Source organism: Etheostoma cragini, chromosome 5 (genome assembly GCF_013103735.1).
Source record: "Etheostoma cragini isolate CJK2018 chromosome 5, CSU_Ecrag_1.0, whole genome shotgun sequence".
NCBI classification, from domain to species: Eukaryota; Metazoa; Chordata; class Actinopteri; order Perciformes; family Percidae; genus Etheostoma; species Etheostoma cragini.
The window spans coordinates 18241651-18261725 of record NC_048411.1 but is presented as its reverse complement, the minus strand read 5'-3'; the positions used below and the strand labels follow the sequence as shown (position 1 = coordinate 18261725).

The 20075-nt window shown below is 40.3% G+C and overlaps 1 protein-coding gene across 3 annotated transcripts in view; it reads right to left on the bottom strand.

Moving 5' to 3' along the window:
* Positions 1–19123, bottom strand: part of adgrd1 (adhesion G protein-coupled receptor D1) — a 32703-nt gene extending 13580 nt beyond the window's left edge. The window contains exons 1-14 of one of the 3 annotated variants that reach the window (XM_034871954.1): positions 18678–19123; positions 18536–18572; positions 17957–18073; positions 17174–17272; positions 16589–16711; positions 16301–16477; positions 13464–13721; positions 12149–12216; positions 11469–11618; positions 11296–11346; positions 10166–10289; positions 9729–9836; positions 8473–8548; positions 7127–7268 (exon numbers count right to left, since the gene is read on the bottom strand). In XM_034871954.1, coding sequence (XP_034727845.1) covers positions 7127–7268; positions 8473–8548; positions 9729–9836; positions 10166–10289; positions 11296–11346; positions 11469–11618; positions 12149–12216; positions 13464–13721; positions 16301–16477; positions 16589–16711; positions 17174–17272; positions 17957–18073; positions 18536–18572; positions 18678–18752 — 1605 coding nt within the window. In that variant the 5' untranslated portion in view covers positions 18753–19123. Of the gene's footprint in view, positions 1–7126; positions 7269–8472; positions 8549–9728; positions 9837–10165; positions 10293–11295; positions 11347–11468; positions 11619–12148; positions 12217–13463; positions 13722–16300; positions 16478–16588; positions 16712–17173; positions 17273–17956; positions 18074–18535; positions 18573–18677 lie in introns of all 3 variants that reach the window. The other 2 variants (XM_034871953.1, XM_034871955.1) reach the window with 2 other exon arrangements.
* Positions 19124–20075: the final 952 nt, after the last annotated feature.

Sequence of the window (20075 nt, the reverse complement as noted above, 5' to 3'; positions counted from 1 at the left end):
AAAAAGCCTCAAACATCAGCATGAGAGCCGCTGGCTGCCATCTGATGTGTATATGCCTCTGACTCAAAGCACGCCTCATCCGTTCGCTGTTTTATGACTGCTTTGAGTCTGTTGGATAAAACATCGAGGGATGAAAATAAACACTCCATGCATCACAAAAGCATTTAAGTTGCAGATGACATGCACAACCCAGCAATTGGTATACATGCACGCTTCTCTGTCCATGTTGGTGTCTTTCAGACCTCCCATGACTGGCAGAGCTGGAAGTTTGAAGCCGGAGCCTTGCTGTGGTTAAGCTGGCTTCAGCAAAATGCCGACAGCATATTTCTCTGCAAATCCCTAGACGTCGAGCAACTCTGGGCTAATTTAAATCTTAGCTTTTGACAGCTAGTTCTCAAGCAGGGCAAAAATAAAGAAAAGATGGAGAACGCTACACACCACCTATCATCCTCATTTCAACAGTCAATTCCAAACAAACAGGCAAGTGCTAGTAGGAATACACAGTTGTTGTTTTTTTAGGGTGTCCTGCCTCTTAGACTGTAAACCTAGTTTACCCACGGGTACCAATAAAGTAAGCTGAACCTGAACCTGTTCACACACACACACACACACACACACACACACACACACACACACACACACACACACACTTGAGTGAGTGGACCTTGAATAAATATGAAGGGAACAAAGTTCTGCACACACCCACTCATCCAGCCAGCAGTGGTACAACAATATATGCCCCAAGAGCAAAAGAAGTCTAAATACAGGCTTTGGTTATGCTAAATTTAAAAAGCAGGAAGAAAGAAAAAACACTGTGTCACAGTGTGAGTGAAAAAGTAAGCCATCTTATCCTTTTCCTTTACACGTTCCAAATATTTGAGAGCACAGAGCCAGAGTGTAATTTGGACTGCACTTTTTCTATTCGGTATAGATATCACATTTTAACAGTGCAGCTGTCAGCAAGTTCCATACCAGCATTAAAACCCATCAGTCACACTCTAGACAATGACAAAACAGTATTTAAAGCTACCCTCATCTTCTGTTTTTGTGGAGGTGTGTACAGTAGGTGAAAGGTAAAATAAAAATCAACAGAAAGGCTAATTTAGCCAGGTTTTAACAATGGCTAAACTGCCTCCCCCCCCCCCAAAAAAAAACTACATAGAATGCTCTTAAATTTAGTAAGGTAAGGAAACACTTTATTGCAGTGTGTCTGGGAAAGGCATACCGAGGTATGGTGTAACATTACTCAGTCCAGCAACCACAGCTTAAAACTTGACTTGGAGTTTGAGAAAAACCTGCCCATTGAACCACCTTAAGGTCAGTACATAAAAGCATCACATTGACACAACCCATGCAGAGTCCATGCAACAAAACGTAACTGGCCTTGAGTGAGATCATGCCTCCAGAGGAAATGTAATAAGACATGCAGCTGTGGTCTCTGAGGTAGACACTGAATAAAAACGAGACGCGTTGATAGGTATGCAGGCAGGGTGTGAGGAAAACTGGGGACAATAAAAAAAAAATGAACAGAAATGTTTTTTTTTTTTTAAAAGGTGAGCGGTGGACGTTCAGAGAAATACTGTACTGCACCTGTTAATTGTTCAGAGCAACAAATATGACTTTTAGAAGTAAACTCACAGGACAACGGGAGAGGTTCTCCATGCATAAGGTCATATGTTCCCCAAAGTCTTTCAAATGAGGCCACTGTAACATTTCTCTGGTTTCTGTAGGAACATTTGTTACGTAAGGGACTACATTTTGAGTCTTTGCAGAGACGTTTTAACGTGGGAAATAGTACATAAAATATAAATATTCACATCTGCCACTAAAGTGCTGCCCCCTTCCTTATGGCACACATGTTAAACCACAGAGCTCCGTGAATGGCTTGCAACCTGGAGCAATCATTTTGACGCCTTGATTTTAGTTTCCATGAGTCACCACCGAATCTTGCATGAAAACCAACTGATAATCTATTATAAACAATAAAGAAGACGTATTATATATGTATCTATATATATAAATTCACAGTATATATATATATATACACAGTATACATGCTACAAATGTTTTAATTCTGATAAATCATCAAATATGCATCTCCTGCTTGCCAACCCTTGTGATTTTCCTTCCCTTCCCTCTGCTCTTCTCCTAAAGTTTCAATTCCCCCTGATTTTTACATGATGAAATACCAAAACCTGCCCATCTACAAAATTTATTTAAAATTAGCTTCATGTCACTGCTGTTTGTGATTTTTTTTTTTCTATTTATCATAGGCCTACTTCTTCCACACATTCAGTTGTGTCTGTTGTTTTATCTTTGCATAACCTTGCAGTATGCACATGTTTTTCTCACCTTTGTTTTACAACTACAAATTTTAATCAAGTCACATGTTCAGATGCTTGAATTTCTCATGCAGATTTTTAAACCTGTGTGACATACACTCACAGGTTTGGAATTTTTGTCTGAACATTATCTGAGTCCATAGAAAGAATCATCTTGACAGAATCAGGACCAGCTCCCGCTTGCCTCTGTTCAGCACGTCGTGAGAGAGGTGGTGGTCGCGAGGCTTGAGTTTGACAGAAAGGGGGTGCTGAATGAGAGGAGACGTGAAGCGAGAATCTAAAATCTTTTGGCAAGAAAAAAATAGCAACAGCCAGATTTCCATCTGTGATTGATCAGTGTGTGGGCTCACCCAATTTGTGTTTATTTATGTCTTGGTGTATGGATGGGTGTGGGTGGTTGGGACAGCGAGAGAGAGAGAGAGAGAGAGAGAGAGAGAGAGAGAGAGAGAGAGAGAGAGAGAGGAGAGATTTTGCCCACAAGGTTTAAGATAGGCGTGTGCTGGGAGTTATAAAAAGACTGGCAAATAAGAGCGGTTATTATTGTGGCAGAAAAGACTGATACTAGCATTGGCATACACAATGGGTCAAGTGATAAATAACCTTTGCAGTTTATTTTCAAAGTTAAAGAACAATTGATCCGCTAGCTCCAACAAGTCTAGACGTCTTTGTCAACACAAACCTCCCAATTTCCCCTTCTGCCCCTGACCTCTTTACTTACTTCCCACCAAACTCTCTTACATGCTCTTTAAATTATGGGAGGGAGCTGGATACATGGACACAGCTTAATGGCAGGCTTAGTCCAGTCACTAGAAAATAATATCTGACAATAAGAATAAGTAATGGTGAAGTCATCTGGGTTAGTTTGATACATTTAATGATCCAATCCATACATTTGAGTGTGCATAGAAAAGTTGTTTGAGCAAATATTTGACATTTTGGGAAAAAAACACTTGGTTTCTGGCGGAGAGTTAGATGACAAGATTGCTACCCCTCTTGGGTTTGTCTTAAAGGAATAGTTTGTCGATTTGAATCTAGCTCTGTGTTCTGTTTGTGTGGGCACGCATGGACGGCGTATGGCTTCCCTCGGTGACGCCTGTGCACAAAGCTGCTCTTCTCAGCTTGGAGCTCTGTGTGATATCAACCTTTTTTTTTAGGAAAAAACATGTTTTGTCCACGATATCATAGAGAAGTACTACACTACCCACAGTCCCTTTTTAAGATTATTTTTTAGGTCTTCATTTCCACACAACAGACAAAGACATGAAAGGGGAGAGAGAAGGGGAATGACATGCAGCAAAGAGCCTTAGGTCAGAGCTGAACCCACGGCTGCTGTGTCGAGAAGTAAACATCTACATATGTGCGCATGCACTACCAACTGAGCTAACCCAGCCACACTACCCACAATCCTAAGCATAACAGCGACGTCTCCCGGTGGTGCTCGCAGTTACCATGGAAACCGGAAACAGCTAGAGCGTGTTGCTACAATTTAAGTATATGATCGCTTCTATACAGAGCCGGGCTGTTCCCCACTGTTTCCAGTCTTGAAGCTAAGCTAGCTTTAGCTTTATATTTAACATTCAGATATTCTATACTGCAAGTGGTGCCGATCTTCTCATTTAACTCCAGAAAGCAAATAATACAATTTTGAACAAATATTATAAATATTTTTGTGGGTGTTTTAGACCTTTATTATATAGGAAAGCTGAAGATGTGAAAGGGGAGAGAGAGAGAGGGCGAATGACATGCAGATAAGGGCTGCAGGTCAGAGTCAAACCTGCGGCCGCAGTGACTGAAGACTGAGCCTCCGTACCAGATGAGCTATCCAGCCGCCCCAGCAATTTCTTTTAAACTAATCATTCGTAGTTCTATATTACATCATACACCACATACACAAATGAAATGAAATAAAAGTAAATTAAGGGACAAGTATAGACCACTAGTGCTCTTCCAGTGCCGCCACCCAGTCTCACCCTTTCACCTCGGCCCTTCTTACGGAGCCGCCAACCTAACACACTGCTTCATAAGCCTGTAAAGTCAGGCTCGCTTGCCAATATCTGTTTTTAAAATCCTGTCAGTTTTGACCCTATAAATCCACTGTGCGCATGAAATCAATCTTTCCATTCATTCACTTCATACCATCAGCGTGATGCTTTGACGGAAGAAGCGGACAGGGAGGAGGTCTCAGCCTTTTTATGCATGTATTAATGTTTAACTACAGACCCCGATGCCTCTCACCCTCCCTTTTTTCCCCTTCTTCTCTCCTTCGGCTCTCTCAAACCAAACCTGAGTCAGACAGCAGTAATAAATCACTGATGGAGCCAGGGTCCAATCAACACTGCAGCCGAATGGCGTGAGAAAGCATGTGGGCCTCCAGCAGTCTTGATAACACCTTGTCTGGGTATCAAACCCGCTCCGTGCCACATAACATGCGATGGCGGCACATTGACTCTGACTGAGTCCACTGGGAATTGCATGACCTCACCAGGCAGTTTCAGTGTACTCAGAGGGCATCAATCAAGACTGCAGGCTCAATCAGACACCAAGCACATACTCTTTAGGGGGTGGTACCTGCCATGACACAGGGTTGGTGACTCCATCAATCCCCGCTACGATACATTTTATCATGGCAGGTGTCAGATGTAGAAAATGGATGACATTTGGGTCGGAGCAATGATAGTCGGTGACTCTTTATACAGAACAAGAGATGGCACACATGACTTGTTGTTACCAGGACAGCAAGAGAAGACAGAGCAGAAAGCTGACACATTCTGCTTCAAACACATTCAGTCCCCCCCCCCCCGGTAAGTTTTAATGAAGTCACTGGGTGTTTGTCTACCTTCTTGGGATAAACAGAGAAGTCAGTTGCAAATCACTTACTCCCAGCCACTGAACTGGTGCCATGTGGGGACATCTTTGAGGTTTAACTTGTGCACACAGTAAAGAGCGACATAAACAATGATGGGAAAGGTCGGCCTCATACTGTGTGTGCCGCCCTCCCTGCCTCCAAGCTAGGAAGGTGATAAGTATCCACCAGCTGCCAAAGACATTAAAACTCCAAAAATAGTCGATTTTTTGACTAAATCCAACAACAGGACTTTGCAGCAAAGCAGTTCCAGCAAAACAACCCTTTTTCTGTACGTGATCACAGCCAAAAGTGCTGTTTGCCAAATTACGATTCAGCTCCTAAATAAAACTCATCGTCCAAACTATGCAGCCTGAATTAAATTTAAATATGCTGGCGTGGTGCGTTCCAATAAGTACTAGCTAGTAATAAGTTTAACAGCTTATTTGTAATGGACCCGAGGGGAAAGAATGTAAGAAACCTGATTTATCCTTAGATCAAGAGTACAGGCAATCCCACTAAAATAGAAACACCTCGACTCCATGGACAACAGAGCTTGTGAGCATTTCCAGCGCACCCATAACAAAGTAGATTATAAGCCCTCTCCCATGGTGTCTGCTTAAACAAACAAAGTAATCACTCTCACACAAACCAAGCCAAATGATTGCAGAATAAACATTTATTTCACTTGGGAATGTGAAGGCAAACAAAGCCATATTACCATGGTTTCATAAAGCTGCATGGCTTTTATTTGTGCTCTTACGAGTGAGGAGAGAAACAAAATGTTATGGTAATCCACTTCAATAGAAAGTGAATAATTCTTGTAGGACTTGTAAACTAAACTGAGCCACATTGTTGGGGGTTTAGTCAACTGGCTCATTAATGCTGTTGTATGATAGTCTAACAGGATATTAACTCAATCACTTTATATAGAGGAAAAGAATGGCTTCATAATCCTGTTAATGTGCAAATAATTATATATATATACACTACCGGTCAAAAGTTTGGGGTCACTTACAAATTTCAATTTCACTCCATAATATACAGCTGATCTGAGTGGGTGGCTGATCTTTAATGCAATATCTACATTTCCCATTATCAGCAACCATTCATCCAATGTTCCAAATGCTCATTTTGTTTACTAATCTGATATTAAAAAAAAAACTAAACTAAGAAAACATTAAACAACCCTTTTGCAAATATGTAAGCACATAATGTAATCTGGAAACTGCTGCACTGGTTAAAAAAAACAAGGCAACTGATCTCAGCTGGGATTCTGTCTATAATGGAGTCCAATGGAAATTTGTGAGTGACCCCAAACTTTTGACCGGTAGTGTATATATATATATATATATAAATATATATGTATTCAAATGGCTGTGAAATGTGTATTGGATTACTTTCTAGCATGCTTTACAGAAAAGCATGCTAATACAACATTTTAAAGTTAATTTTCATGATGAGTTTCGACTGCATTTCCCATGAAAAAATGGCACAGCTCCTGCCATAAAGCAGCAACAAAAATATGTTGTTCATAAAAGAAAGTTATTGTTCTTTTCAAAGTGCCCTAAGCCTGCACTTCAAATGTCCATAATCAGCTTTCTGAAAGCCACATGCTCAACTAAGGAAGAGTTAGGCACTCTATGAAAACCAAAATAGACTTCGCTCTTTGTGCTGGTGGGTGCCAAGCTGCACAAGCCTTGGTCAGTGATAAACACTTATTTTCTTACGTAAGAGAACACCAAAAATAGAGCTGATATATTTCAAATGGGGGATCCGGCTACTGTAGTCACAGAACCATGGCCCTCTTTCCTCTGATAAAGTGGGTGTCCCACACCCAACAACAGCACCCGCCAACTGGAAAGGAACTCAATTTTCCCAGCATGACTGACTCACACAAAAAGGATAGCAGATAAAGGACATTGTACGGGTTGATTCTTACCAGAATGTGGGTGAGGACAATCTTGATGAGTGGGGCTCCAGAGAGGTTGACTGACAGGGACGGGGAAGGCTCCACTTTTAGAGAGATCAGACAGCTTGCTACCTGGATCTTGTGATTCTTGAAATCAGCTGCTCCGTTGATCCTGACAGTCAAAAAAGAAAGGCAGCGTGACAGGAAGAAAGACTAATGGCAGAAATAAGAGCCACCGATAAAAATACAAAAAAAAGAGACAGAAAGAACAAGTCAATAGGGACTTTAAAGTGGATGTACTCAAAATACTAAAAACACAGAAGACTGGGATTGCCTCCACACGGCTCTCACAGACCATTCCCCAATACGTGAAATACCTACATTTTTGCACGCACAGCCAAACGGGCTATCAAAACAAAAAACAAAGAAGCTTAGATCACTACACACACAAGGGGAGTGTTTATTTTGTTTTTGCTCAGGAATATATTACTACACTATATCTTTACTTTGCAGATTTTTTGTTTACTGCCATATTATTGTTCTGAATGTTGAGTATCATATCATTTCACCAATGGAGTTCGATCAATCTGGGGAAAAAAAACCTTTCATCTGGGACTCATCAACACTTGTGTAACACACAGCCCCGAGCAGTAGCATTAAAGTGAGACTTTGAACAGCTGTATGTTTATGTAATTAATCAAACTGACAAGCAGCAAGCAGCATTGCCTAAATAATTATACAAAGCAATCTGATATGTGACAATGGGATCATACAAGATTCACCTCTCTATCATGATACTTGACATTCTTATCACACAGAAAAGACGGGCCAGTGGGAGAGCCTTATTGAAAACAGTCAGTCAGAAAAATCTACAAATGTACCGTCACATATGTCACATGTACTTCAACTTCTATTGAAGTATGAAGTGGGGAAAACAGATTGCTCAATTGCTGTTGTGTCAGGTTCGGTTGGAAAACACAGCAGCACAAGTGGACAAGCTGGTCCAGTATTGAGACATGACTTAGGAGTGGGGGCATGGGGGGGGGGGAGATTCACAGAGCTAATAGCAGGGTGTATCAGTCAGTGGAGGTTGAGTGGTGAGATGAGAGATAGGCGAGAGGACAGATAAGGCCCGGGCCCCAGGCATCACCCTTTCTGTGGTTCAGGAAGCAGGGGCGCCTTAGTGCCAGTGGACCTGATGCACCGCACAGGAAGTACAGAGAGAGAAGCCAGATTTGTTTGTTTTTTAATTGCTTCAAGGATTTTGTTTAGAATATATTTTCCTGGATGAAACCCTGGCCAAAACCAAAGTGGTATGATTGGACTGGACTAACAATATCTGACTTTTCACATTGGGTGTTGCCTTGTCTTCCTACCTGGTCTTGACAGGGCTGATCTCCTTGTAGTAGTTGTGCATGTTGTGGTAATAGAGGCCAACGATGGTGGTTTGAGCTGGAGAAAACAACACAACATACAGTAGTTGAACGTCCTGTGCAGCAGGCTGGGAATGTAATACAGTGCTGCTAAAATGCTCACAAAGAAGGGAAGTTAATTAACGCTGCCTTGTCGCTGCACAGTGGCACCGGCAAGCTAAGACAACCCTATACTCGCACAAGGGTGAAAGGGAGACTTCTTATCAAACCTCTACATGACTCCACCAGGAGAGCAGGAGTCAAGCTCAGTCCCTTCTCAATACTGCAAGATAAACAATGAAATTGGAGGAAATCCTTAATGGCCCTGTTCCTCTTTTCAAAGACCCTCTACCCGGGCGGAATATGGCAACAAAATCTTGCTGATGTCAAACGAATGTGTGGTGTGTGTGCTGCAGGGGAGATTTTAACCTTCCAAAAAAATTGTTTCAACAGAAAGCCCTCCAGCAAGTCCCACAAGAGATCTTAGGGTGGCCAGTTTACTTGTACAACTCTCCTGAGGAAAAGAAAGAACATAATAAAGTATCCAAACACACTAATGTATAGCATGCCCTCAACTTAATTAGGATATAAAACCACCCCATGGAGCATTTCATACAGCCAGGTATTTAGAGCTCTGAGATGATAGTTCTTGGCTCTAATGTGTCAAGCAATAACACATGTTCCATTTCTGATAAGAGTCCTTTAATGGGTTATTAAAATGGTTTATTCCAGTGATTGTATGGCAACAAAATGCATGTAGTGGTCAGGTGGAGCCAAGGGTATCTGACCTGAACGCAAAGTCAAACAAATTACTGCTCCTTCACGCCGCTATGTGAGTCCATTCTTTTTAATGACAGAGGGAAGTGGAGAAAAAGTGCTCTCTCCCTCATTCTTTCTGTTTTGAATAAAAGGGTAACTGCCAACATTAAAGTCATAGCTGGATTTCTACGGGGCACCATAAACTCACACAAAAGCTCTCATGGCACTCCTGTCCTACACTGTATGCTATGTTAGAAGTCCTAAATCTTAGCATAATAAATTACTGGCAAATAACAAGACCCTCACAGCTGGACAACTTTCTCTTGGCAGAATCAGACCACGACTAATGTGCAGTATTCACACTCAACCTAGAGAAGCTTCTTCTTTTTATACAGAGAATCTAGACAGGTCTGCTTCATGCATCAGTCAAAACATGTCATGTCTGTAATATTTGCACTTACACTGCATGGTGAAAGCCTCTCCAGGCACAGAGATGTAACTCTTGCCTTGTGTGGGGAAGCGGTAATGTGGCAGGTTGTAGTTCTGTGGGAATTTCATCAGAGAGTAATCTGCGGGGGTCAGAGGTTAGAAAAAGCTGAGAAAAACAGACTGAGAAGCATCAAGTCACATCTGCTTTATCAGGGGTGGATGAAAGATTTGAAGCCACTCTTGGGAGAAAGACCCAAACAAGCTCAGTGGCAAACAAAATATTATGCAAAGACACACACACATGAGTGAAAGTGGAGGGGTTTGACCTCTTGCTATTCTGACCCGCAAATGTCCTCTGAGTAAGAAAACTAATGATGTCAGCTTGATGCTCCATATCCTTTCTCTCTTACTTTGTCCACACAAACTACAAACATTGAGTCACCTTATGGAGAGGTGACAGCGTACTGACCTGCAACAAAAGATTTTCCACCCAGAGAGATGAGAGAGTTTGGGCTGGGCTCCAGGTTAGTCACCATGTGTTCCAACACTCTGTCCACGGTCTCGATAAGACCGCTGACCACAGGGATGGACTGCTGCTAAACAATGACCCAACAAAAAAAGGTTTGCAATCAATTCAGTCGCTGCCTTTAAAGTCCAGCATTGCCTTATGCTAATCTGGAGTCACATCTTTAAAACAATTTCTGTCTTTTAGACACAATTTTTCTTAGAGCTGAAAGAGTCCCCCAGCTTGATGGGATTGCAATATAAAGCTGGAGAAATACTAACTAAACTAATACACTTTTAAGAAAAAGAGTTAGTGAATCAAATATGGGTTAAACAAATTACCCTTTTAAGTGATACAATTTGCTAACTTTTGCTAAACAGCGGCCACAAATGACATTATGGGATAATGCTAAATGCTAAACTGCTTTTTTTAGCTGTAATGCTAAGCTATGTGGCCTAACAGTAGCACAAGTTTTTATTTAAGTTATTTAATAACAGTACACAGGCCTAAATCGAAGCTTAAAAGTCTTTACAAAAACTTGATAAAGACATTTTAAAACACTCAGCATGAATCTGATCCTATATGGTATTCACAAGAGGGCTTTACTAAACACTGTATCTACTGTCCAAGTTTTGCATTCTCCTATGTGAACATCTGTTTCAGCTTGCTCCTAGAAAAAACAAGCATGCTTGTTCTGAGCACTCAATGCACTGAAACCACACACTTGCTCACAATGTCTTTCTTCTGGCAAAAATGTGTTTGTGTATAAGAGTCTGGAGATTTGGCAAGGATGAGTGTACAGTAACAGGACGCTGCAAATTACATCCACAGCATTGTGTTGTAGGGCACTTAATAGTCAGCAGCACTGTCTTATACAATTTGCACCACTAAGCTTGACTTCATACTGTAATCCTGTGTGGGTACACTGCCAGGTGCTGTTATAGCTGCTGGCACCACTTGTGCCAAAATATATGGTGTTAAAATCTCAAACTCATGGATCCCCTTAGTGGCTTGGATTAAAGTTTTCACCAAATTGCATATGTTACATTATGTCATGTTTGAACGTTGCACAACAACAGTGTGAACTCATTTACCTCAGGCAGCCCTGGAGAGGACAGCACTTCTTCCACACTTTTGAGAAAAGCCTGGGTGGAAGAAAATGGACATCACGGAACTGTTGCATCATATGCACTTGGGTGGGCATTGTGTCTGTGTGAACTGGTTGTGAGAAACGTTTGTGTGTGTGTGTTGGATTGTGCTCCAAAACCTGTGTGAGGTTGTTGGCAGTGTTGTGAGGAATGGTCCTATTGGGCAGTGCCTTAAGGAAGCCCAACATCGGCAAAGACTCTGGGTCCTGGGAGCTATGGACGTCCTCACGCTTACTGCTGATGACAGGAGGACTCACTTCAGTGGCTCTCTGGGGAGACAACACATCAGGCATCACATGAAGTTTACTATCAGGAGAAACTTTCCGAAGACGCACCCAGTTCCAACGTACACAGGATGTTTAGTGAGTGACAGCCTGAGTTTGGGATACTTTTTGGACAAGTGATTCAGTGTTGCTCTTTTTCAGTCCAGTGCCCTACAGGGAGCCATTTTGTGCGTAGTGTTGAGCAGCTGTCTTCACTTTCTTCTATTTCTTTAACCCTTTTCAACATCCAAAGCCCTTTAATAAACAGGATGAATCTATTCACATGTGCTCTTAATATCCTTTTTATCCAGCTCCTATAATCTTTGAAAAGAAACAACAGCTCAAAAAGAAATATTGTGCATATTGTGTACAGTTTACAGTTTTAGTCCCAAAATGTGTATGCAAATGTTTCATACCATTTCTATATGGACGCTACATTTATGATGATACACACATGTAGTTTACACAATTGCATTTAGGTATCACATTTGCTGTTGGACCATTGAGCCTTGCAGAGTCAGCGTTGGCAAACTTACGACTGTTGGTTCAGTTGAAGTGATTTCTTTGGAGAGTCTGGGTGTTGTGGCAGAAACCATAGCCTGGCCTGGAAAATACAATACCAAGAGCTCTATTACAATACATTACGAACCATTCGTGTGATATGTACACTTTGTGTTACATTTGGATTTGCAATTTGCAAGAAGCATTATTGTTATTAGATCCTTGCTTTGTACCTGACCAAGGCCTCTGTAATGTAGCTGTGTTTCATCAGCATACAGCTTACAGTTTATGAGGCTGGACCATAATCAGTCCTGAAAGGAGATATATTACAACCTCCACAAAACTGGGATAATCAACTACATAATACTCTGCCACTAGCTTCTGTACAAGGATAAGATACATTTTATGTCTTTGTTGTCATTTGATAAAAACAGAACTGACTAGCTACCATAAAATGGCCATATATGGACATCCATGAGAGGTATCGGCCTGAACCTTTCCTGCTCTTCTTTGGTTCAATACAACATTTTATGTGTGCTCTGGAGAAGTAAAAATATTTTTGCTGTAACCATAACAGTCGGGCTCTTTGCGTCTGGTAATGGTCTGCGAAATATATTGCTTTTGGTAACGACTTTGGAGTAAAAATCAAGGCAGTGTGCACTTCATGCTCCGTACATTGTCAGCAGTTGTAGCTTGAACAGAGCACAGTGATAGTTTTCATATACTTTAACAATACACACAATGGAAGAGGTAGCACTCCCCGCCACTAATCAGTGTGTTTCACATACAACAAAAGGTGATTTAGCCATACACATGGGTGGCTCACCTGGTAGAGCTTATACATTTACCGAGGCTCAGTTCTCAACGCAGCAGCCGCAGGTTCAGTTCCGACCTGCGTCCCTTTGCTGCATGTTATTTACCCTCTCTCTACCCTTTCATGTCTAAGCTTACCTGTCATAAATAACGGCCAAAAATGCTACAAAAACTATCCTTAAAACAACGTGTTATAATCCGTCACATCAAATCAAAAAATGATCTGCCCCTGCAACCCAACATGCTTCTGCACTCTTATAAATACTTATAAGGCAAAACTGTGTGAGCCGTGGCACTTATATGTTGAAGGTCATGGAATGGTTTCTGCAAAAAGAACCATTTAACAGGGAGCTGGGGTATATTTGTATAGTTTAATGTCTTATTGTTATGCCTGAATACTGTAAATGGAATGTAGTTATGGAATGTTGAACCCATTTTCCTCAAAGCAGAGTCAAGAGGGAGCAAAGCATTGTCAGAGATATGCCATGTCATAGAATGGCATTAAAAATACTTTTCCAGTAGAGTGTGATGTCCTACCTATGGCTGCACTGTAGTAGAGCAAGATCTCGTCAGGTGAAAGGGCCCTTTCCCAGATGACAAACTCATCAAAGGCGCCTGTTACATAGTGACCATATGCTCTATCATTTCCAGTTCCGATGACAAGGTCTGGGTAGGGGTCCCCATAGTTCGCTGAGACACTGCCAGCTCTGTCACCAGCAATGAAGGTCCCATTGATGTATACCTTTAGACCATCCTTTATTGTCCATGTGAAGAGAATGTGGGTCCAGTAAGGGCCTGAAAGAGGAAACGTACCATATATACACTATATATGATTTATGTAGAGTTTTAAAGCACTGCAACACAGTTAAAGCAACCAATGCAAAAGTAAAAGAAAGAGAATAATCAAAAACTGCACAGGACACAGACATTCAGATACTGTATCAATATGCTTTTCATCTAAAATATTTTTGTTGCTGTTGATAGTGACACAGAATAATGATGTTCTAACTTTTCTGTTATTCTGCAAATCATTTTCTTGATTAATCAATGAATCAACTTCTTTGTAAAATGTCCCATAGTAGTTTCCCAGGGCACTATTAAATACAGTCTAAGGATGACACATGCAAATTGCTTGTTTCGTCCAAACAACCGAAATATGTTCAGCTGACTGTCATATATGAAAAGGCAAAGCAACGAGCTTACAGAAGAGAAGGTGGAAGCAGGAAATATTTGTATTTTGGTAGTAGTAGATTTATTTATTTGATTAGGCCAATGTCCATTAATCAACATTTCTGTAAATGCACCAGTGTTAGCTGGTGTAGTCTTAGTTACCTAGCATGCATGTCTTTATGGTGGGAAAAAACCCGGAGCACCCGTAGGAAACCCATGCAAATTACAGGGAGAACCTGCAAACTCCACGCAGAAAGGCCCGGAACAACTTGGATTCAAACCTAGAACCTTCTTGCTGTAAGGCAGAAGTGCTAATCACGATTTATAGATGCATCGCTATTCTCTGTAGAACGATTCAATTCTCGATTCTGATAAGTTAATAATCGATTATTAAAAATAAAAAAATGTGTTTCAAATGTGTTGATTTTTATTTAAAAGTTACTGTCGCCAGACATTTACAAATCAGAAAACTGAGACTGAAAGAGGATAGGATGACTGAGCCTCTGACATAGAAGATTACTTTAAGAGAAGGTAACTTTCACAAGCATGTTTAAGGGTTAAGCATGGAATGACTACAAAATAAAAAACCCAGTAGGCAAAACTATTTCCTTTAATCTGGTGTGTGACAAATACTGTATATGTCTAACAAAATCAGATTTATATGTATACCTTTTAAAATCATGCATGTAAATGTACATAAAAAAATTGTTGCAGCAATAATCGGTTTAGAATCGAATCTTTGTCCACATAATCGCAATCAAATCGAATTGTGAGGTGCCCAGAGATTCCCACTCCTAATGCATAGCGGTGCTTTGAGCTAATGTTAAATGCTTATGTCAGCATACCATGCTAGAAAAAAAAACATGCTAATGTTTAGCAGGTATAATGTTTACCTTGTTAACCACCATCTTAGTTTAGAGCATAGACTGTAAGGGTGTTGACACTGTTTAGGGTTTAAAGTGTTAGCTCGCTAATGTTGGCTAGCCTATCAACAAAAAGTAGCAACACCTAACGTTAAGTTTGATAAGATGTCTTTTGCAGACTAGCATATTCTAGAATAATGCAAGCTTGGTTAAAAATGGTTTAAAAAGATGCTAAATGCTCAACAGAATAGTTGCTGATTCATTTAAATCTAATTAATTAATCAACTCTCAGTTTCAGCTCAAAACACCGCATTTGACTCTGTTACAACTTGAGGCCAGGGTCTGTTCCGGTCCAAACTCTCTCCAGTCAATTTCACACTACAAAGAACTGACTTTCTTGAATCTCTGAAGTAAATTGACAATAAGGATTCCCAGGACATTAGACAACACATCTGAAAACACTTCTACCAAAAGAGCAAACCAACCAAGCGCACATCTCATTTGTGGTTAGAATCTAAACCATCTGTGCCAAACACCACCCCCACTCAAATGCTATAACTTTCACTTCATGCAGAGAGATGTCTAATGTAACATTCTCAGCCTTCGGTGATAATTGTATTGGTAATATGGCACCTCAAGGTTTAATCTATCACCCTCAAAGCTTTTTGCTCACACATGAGAGAGAAGTGACCGATGTCCAGAGACTTCGACATGTTACAATCATTCTCTTAATACAGCCATGGTCACATTGTATGAGAACCAGATGAAGTTGAAAATCTGTAACTGAATACTCAAATCTAAATTGAGTTATGACGCCCGGTGAACACAACCTTGAGTAATTGCAGCAAAAACAAGATGACAGAAGTCATTTGAGAACAAAACACTGGGCTGTAAAAGTTTCACATAACCTTAAGACTTTTTCAATTTTGTCTAAACAGTTTACCAAATCATTTCATCTCATTTAAATCCAATCTTTATTCTCACAATTTAAAGTATTGGTCATACTCAGACCATTATTATGGTTCAAATGTCATCTAACTTGGCGTTTAATCACCAAACATTATTGTTATTAAGAGGGAAACGACCACATCTTATTACACGTCCATAATAATTATGTTTTTTGATACAGCAAAAGATAAAAAGAAATGTACCCGCAACTTGCCAAATCAACAGTCTGCGGCTACATCTGGTTTCAGTGAACCACACCATGGATGCAATTACGTAACTAACAATTTACGGTTGAAAACCAAAAAATATATATTTCCAATATCAAAATACAGTCCATATGTTTACCTATGGGAAAACAGTGTGTAATAATAAAGGAAAATTCATCCAGAGTACCTGGAACTTTGATGTTGGCTTTCCATCTGTGGTTGTTGCCTCGGGTGTAAAACTCCACATATCCTCCATAGTTATTGGTGTAGACAGAGAAGCCATTAGAGATGACTTTCCCTCCAGAGGCTACAGCAAAACGGGACTCTGCCTCATAGTTCTTCCAAAAAAAGGAGAAGGTAATTCCTAGAAAGAATTATGAAAAATCACCTGTATCCATGAATGCAAGTCTAAGATAGGGTTATAATAATTAGGGTTTTGCCATATTGTCGTGTGCATAAATTACTGTGCACTCACCATTAGGACCACACCAAGTAGGGTCACTAATACAAGAGTTTTGGTAGTTTCCAAAGTGGAGAAAGGTACCGCCATTATCTCCATTCAGAAAGATGCCTTTGTTGACCATTCCTTCAACAATATCTGCAGCAAAGCACAAATTAAGGGCATCATTTCGCGGGACAATTATGAGCTAGCCAGGGGGCTTTCTTATAATCTGATAATCCAGATGTTCAGTTCGCTGTTCACCCAACACATCAAATTATCCAAAATCCCTCAATAGTCAACAAATCATAAATTGTTTTGTGCAACTGATGAACATAAGGGTTTTTACAGCTTTCTTGGTATCTCGTAAAAGAATGTAAATGCATTAAACAAGTGGCTTAGATGTATCAATATGTAACAACTCTGGTTTGACTAAAGCTAATGAACAATAACATACAACTAAAAAGCCAAGAATTCCTCATGTCGTGCTGCACAGACAAAAGACAGAACAGGGAGAAGTGTGTGAAACGCTCAATCGTGTAGATACAGATAGGACAACAAAGAGCACAAGTGAGTGATGCACAAATGAATTTCAGTGAGGTAAGAGTGATTGATTCTCACCTACTGTTGCAGAAATGTTAGTGTAGGCAGAGTCATTGGTATACACATAGGAAGAGTTATGGGAGGAAGGGAGCACAGTGTGGTTGTGGATTCTGAGAGCTAGACAAAGACAACGGAGAAAAACAGTGATTCACACCAATAAAGACACATAACGGGACACAAGAGAACAGTGAGAGAAGGACAACAGGAGGGACGTGGTGTGCAGGTATGAGACAGAGTGATGCTGAGCTGAGTGCACAGTGGCCGCAGCGCTCAAAGAGGTCTTTTTCTTTTCACTTGAGGATTTTCCTTAGCTCAAAGTGACTCCACACATCAAGCTCAAGTCTATACCTGATCCCTCTAAAACTTAAACATTTGTATGAAAACGTTCTTATGTAGTGACACAGTCACATGACTGCAAACTCAATGCATGTGGAAGACGTTATTGTCTGTCAGTCCGTCACCAATTAAAACAACTCTAAAATGCAGAATAATGACCCAATGGCTAAATTTTACAGACCTTTACCACCTCCAGATTATGGGATGTAAAGTATTGCAGTAAAGTATTGCAGCATAAACCATAAATTACACCACACAGCAAATATATATATATAGTGTTCTATAATTTCAGTGATAAATCTGACATACAGTATTAACACTCTGAACACGGCAGCACACAAAAAAGAATGATGGCTGTGGCTTGAAGGTGGTAGGTGAAAAAACAGCTTGAGTACATGCAGAGAGCAAGACTTTTAGGTGGTGCATTCCTATGAGTATACAGAGTATATTTATGTATGCACATACTTATGCTACTTCCGTTAACATAACCTGGTCTGTTTCCAATCTGGTCCCACAGCTCATGGATTCCGTCCACAGCATCAAGAGGCCAATAATGTGAGGCCGTGGCCAACACCTGCAGGCCTGGACAAAGAGTTCACGGGTAAACATTATCCAGAGAGGGCTTTCCCCCCAATCAAGCTCTGTCCTATTACTCAAAACTGATTTTCCTGGCACTCCACTTAGGATTTTAGGGGGATTAAAAGATTGATAATAATGAACCCAACAGCTGAAAAAGTTATACAAACTATTTTGATTAATGAGTAGGGCAGTGAACAAATCAATAGCATTATTTGGTGTTTGGCACTGAGCAGACGGTAAAACACTTTTACAGTTCACTGTGTTTTTCTGATCTAGTATTTAGCTGTGCAATGTCATCTTATTTGAATTTGGCAACTTAAAACGTTAAAAGTATGGAAAATGAAAGCTAGCTGGCTAGATAGATAGATAGATAGATAGATAGACAGATAGATAGATACTGTATTCATCACAAAATAAATTTTATAAAAGCAATCACACTATCACCCATAAAAAATGCCTTACTACCTGGATGCTTCACAGGTTGTACCACTTGAGCATAAACCTGTAAATAAAAAAAAAATCAAATATATTTGTAAAGGCTGCTATCAAAAAGATGATCCGACTATGTTAGGAGAGGATGGGACAGTAGTTGTGTTTATGATCTTACCTTGATACAGGAGACCAAAGCTGTAAAAAGGTGAATTTGTAAAGGAAATTCCATAGCTTTTGAAAAATATACCATACGCAGTCTTTTCTAAAAACAACTATTAAATCTCCAAACAAAGATGAATCCAGGAGGGGTCACTCATTATTCCAAGCTGTGAAAACTTCTGATCAGTCCATGTGTCCAATCTTTGCAATATAGATAAATAATGATTCCAGTACTAGAAAAAATAAAAATGAATCACTTTAGTGTTCTCGCATGAGACAGGAACACTTCAGAAGTTTTGCTCTCATGATAAAATTCTGAACACCAATTTTAACTTCCACGTAAAGAATTGTAATCCGTGATACAGTGAACTAGTACTTGTTTCTTTGTGTTTCTCTGGCTGCATTTGGAAATGGCAAGGAGAAGCTCCTTACTGGCTTGTTGGACTGAACGTGGGAATTGCAAAACGTGATGTCATTTTTGGATCTTCTGAGGAGGGGCGTTGGAACTGTGCGTAAATGGCATTACTTATGCGTAATTGGAGATTGCGCGAGGAATGAATGAGATCAGGATCTGCACTGTGCAAGCCAAATGTCTTTAGATAAAAGATACGTATGCACATGTGGTCTCATGACTTGTTTAGAAATTGGGTTAAATTACAGGACAACACCCACCCCGGACTCTCTGGGAACAAAAGGGATACTACTGATTGGTGCTTTCTGAAAAGCAAGCAGACCTAGAAATCACTGGAGTTGGAAAGACACTGTATCAACATTAACTATAACCGTTTATAAGTCACCTCATATGTTTGGTTAATTACATTTCAACCACTCGAAGATGTACGACTACTTACTTCAAACTGTAAATTTCCTGCAGAAATATCCTGGTAATGTCAAATGTGTAAAATGAGCTGTGGGTCACACTTTGTCTTTCTTGTAGCGATTGTAAGTGAAATACTGATAGTTTTGGGGAATACCCACAAGTAGGGGGGAGTAATTAGAAGCACCACTAGTCAAGTTCCATGCTGCCAAGGTCCACTTTCTTAGCAACATGTCAAGGTAAACAGCGCCACTGTGTGGCCACATAGCCAGTGGTTTAGTGTCCACCCAGCCGCGCGCATGTGCGCATGTACTTTATCCCAACTGCATGGTGTTGTGTTTGTGGTCAAAGTAAAATTCATAATCAGATTTTTAAAATATTACTGTGGTTTTCGTATAATAAACCACAAAAGATCAAAGTACTTTGACCCAGAGGTAGGCTACTTGCAGTTTTTATTGTAGGTAATGTTATATTCCTCCTTTTCTAATATCAACCTTCCCAAAATCATAATAGTATTGCTAATGCAGCTTGTTGACGGTCCGATCCAATTTAATTGTGGGGGGGCTAGTTTCTCCAATCCCTTGAGGTGGAGAGAGA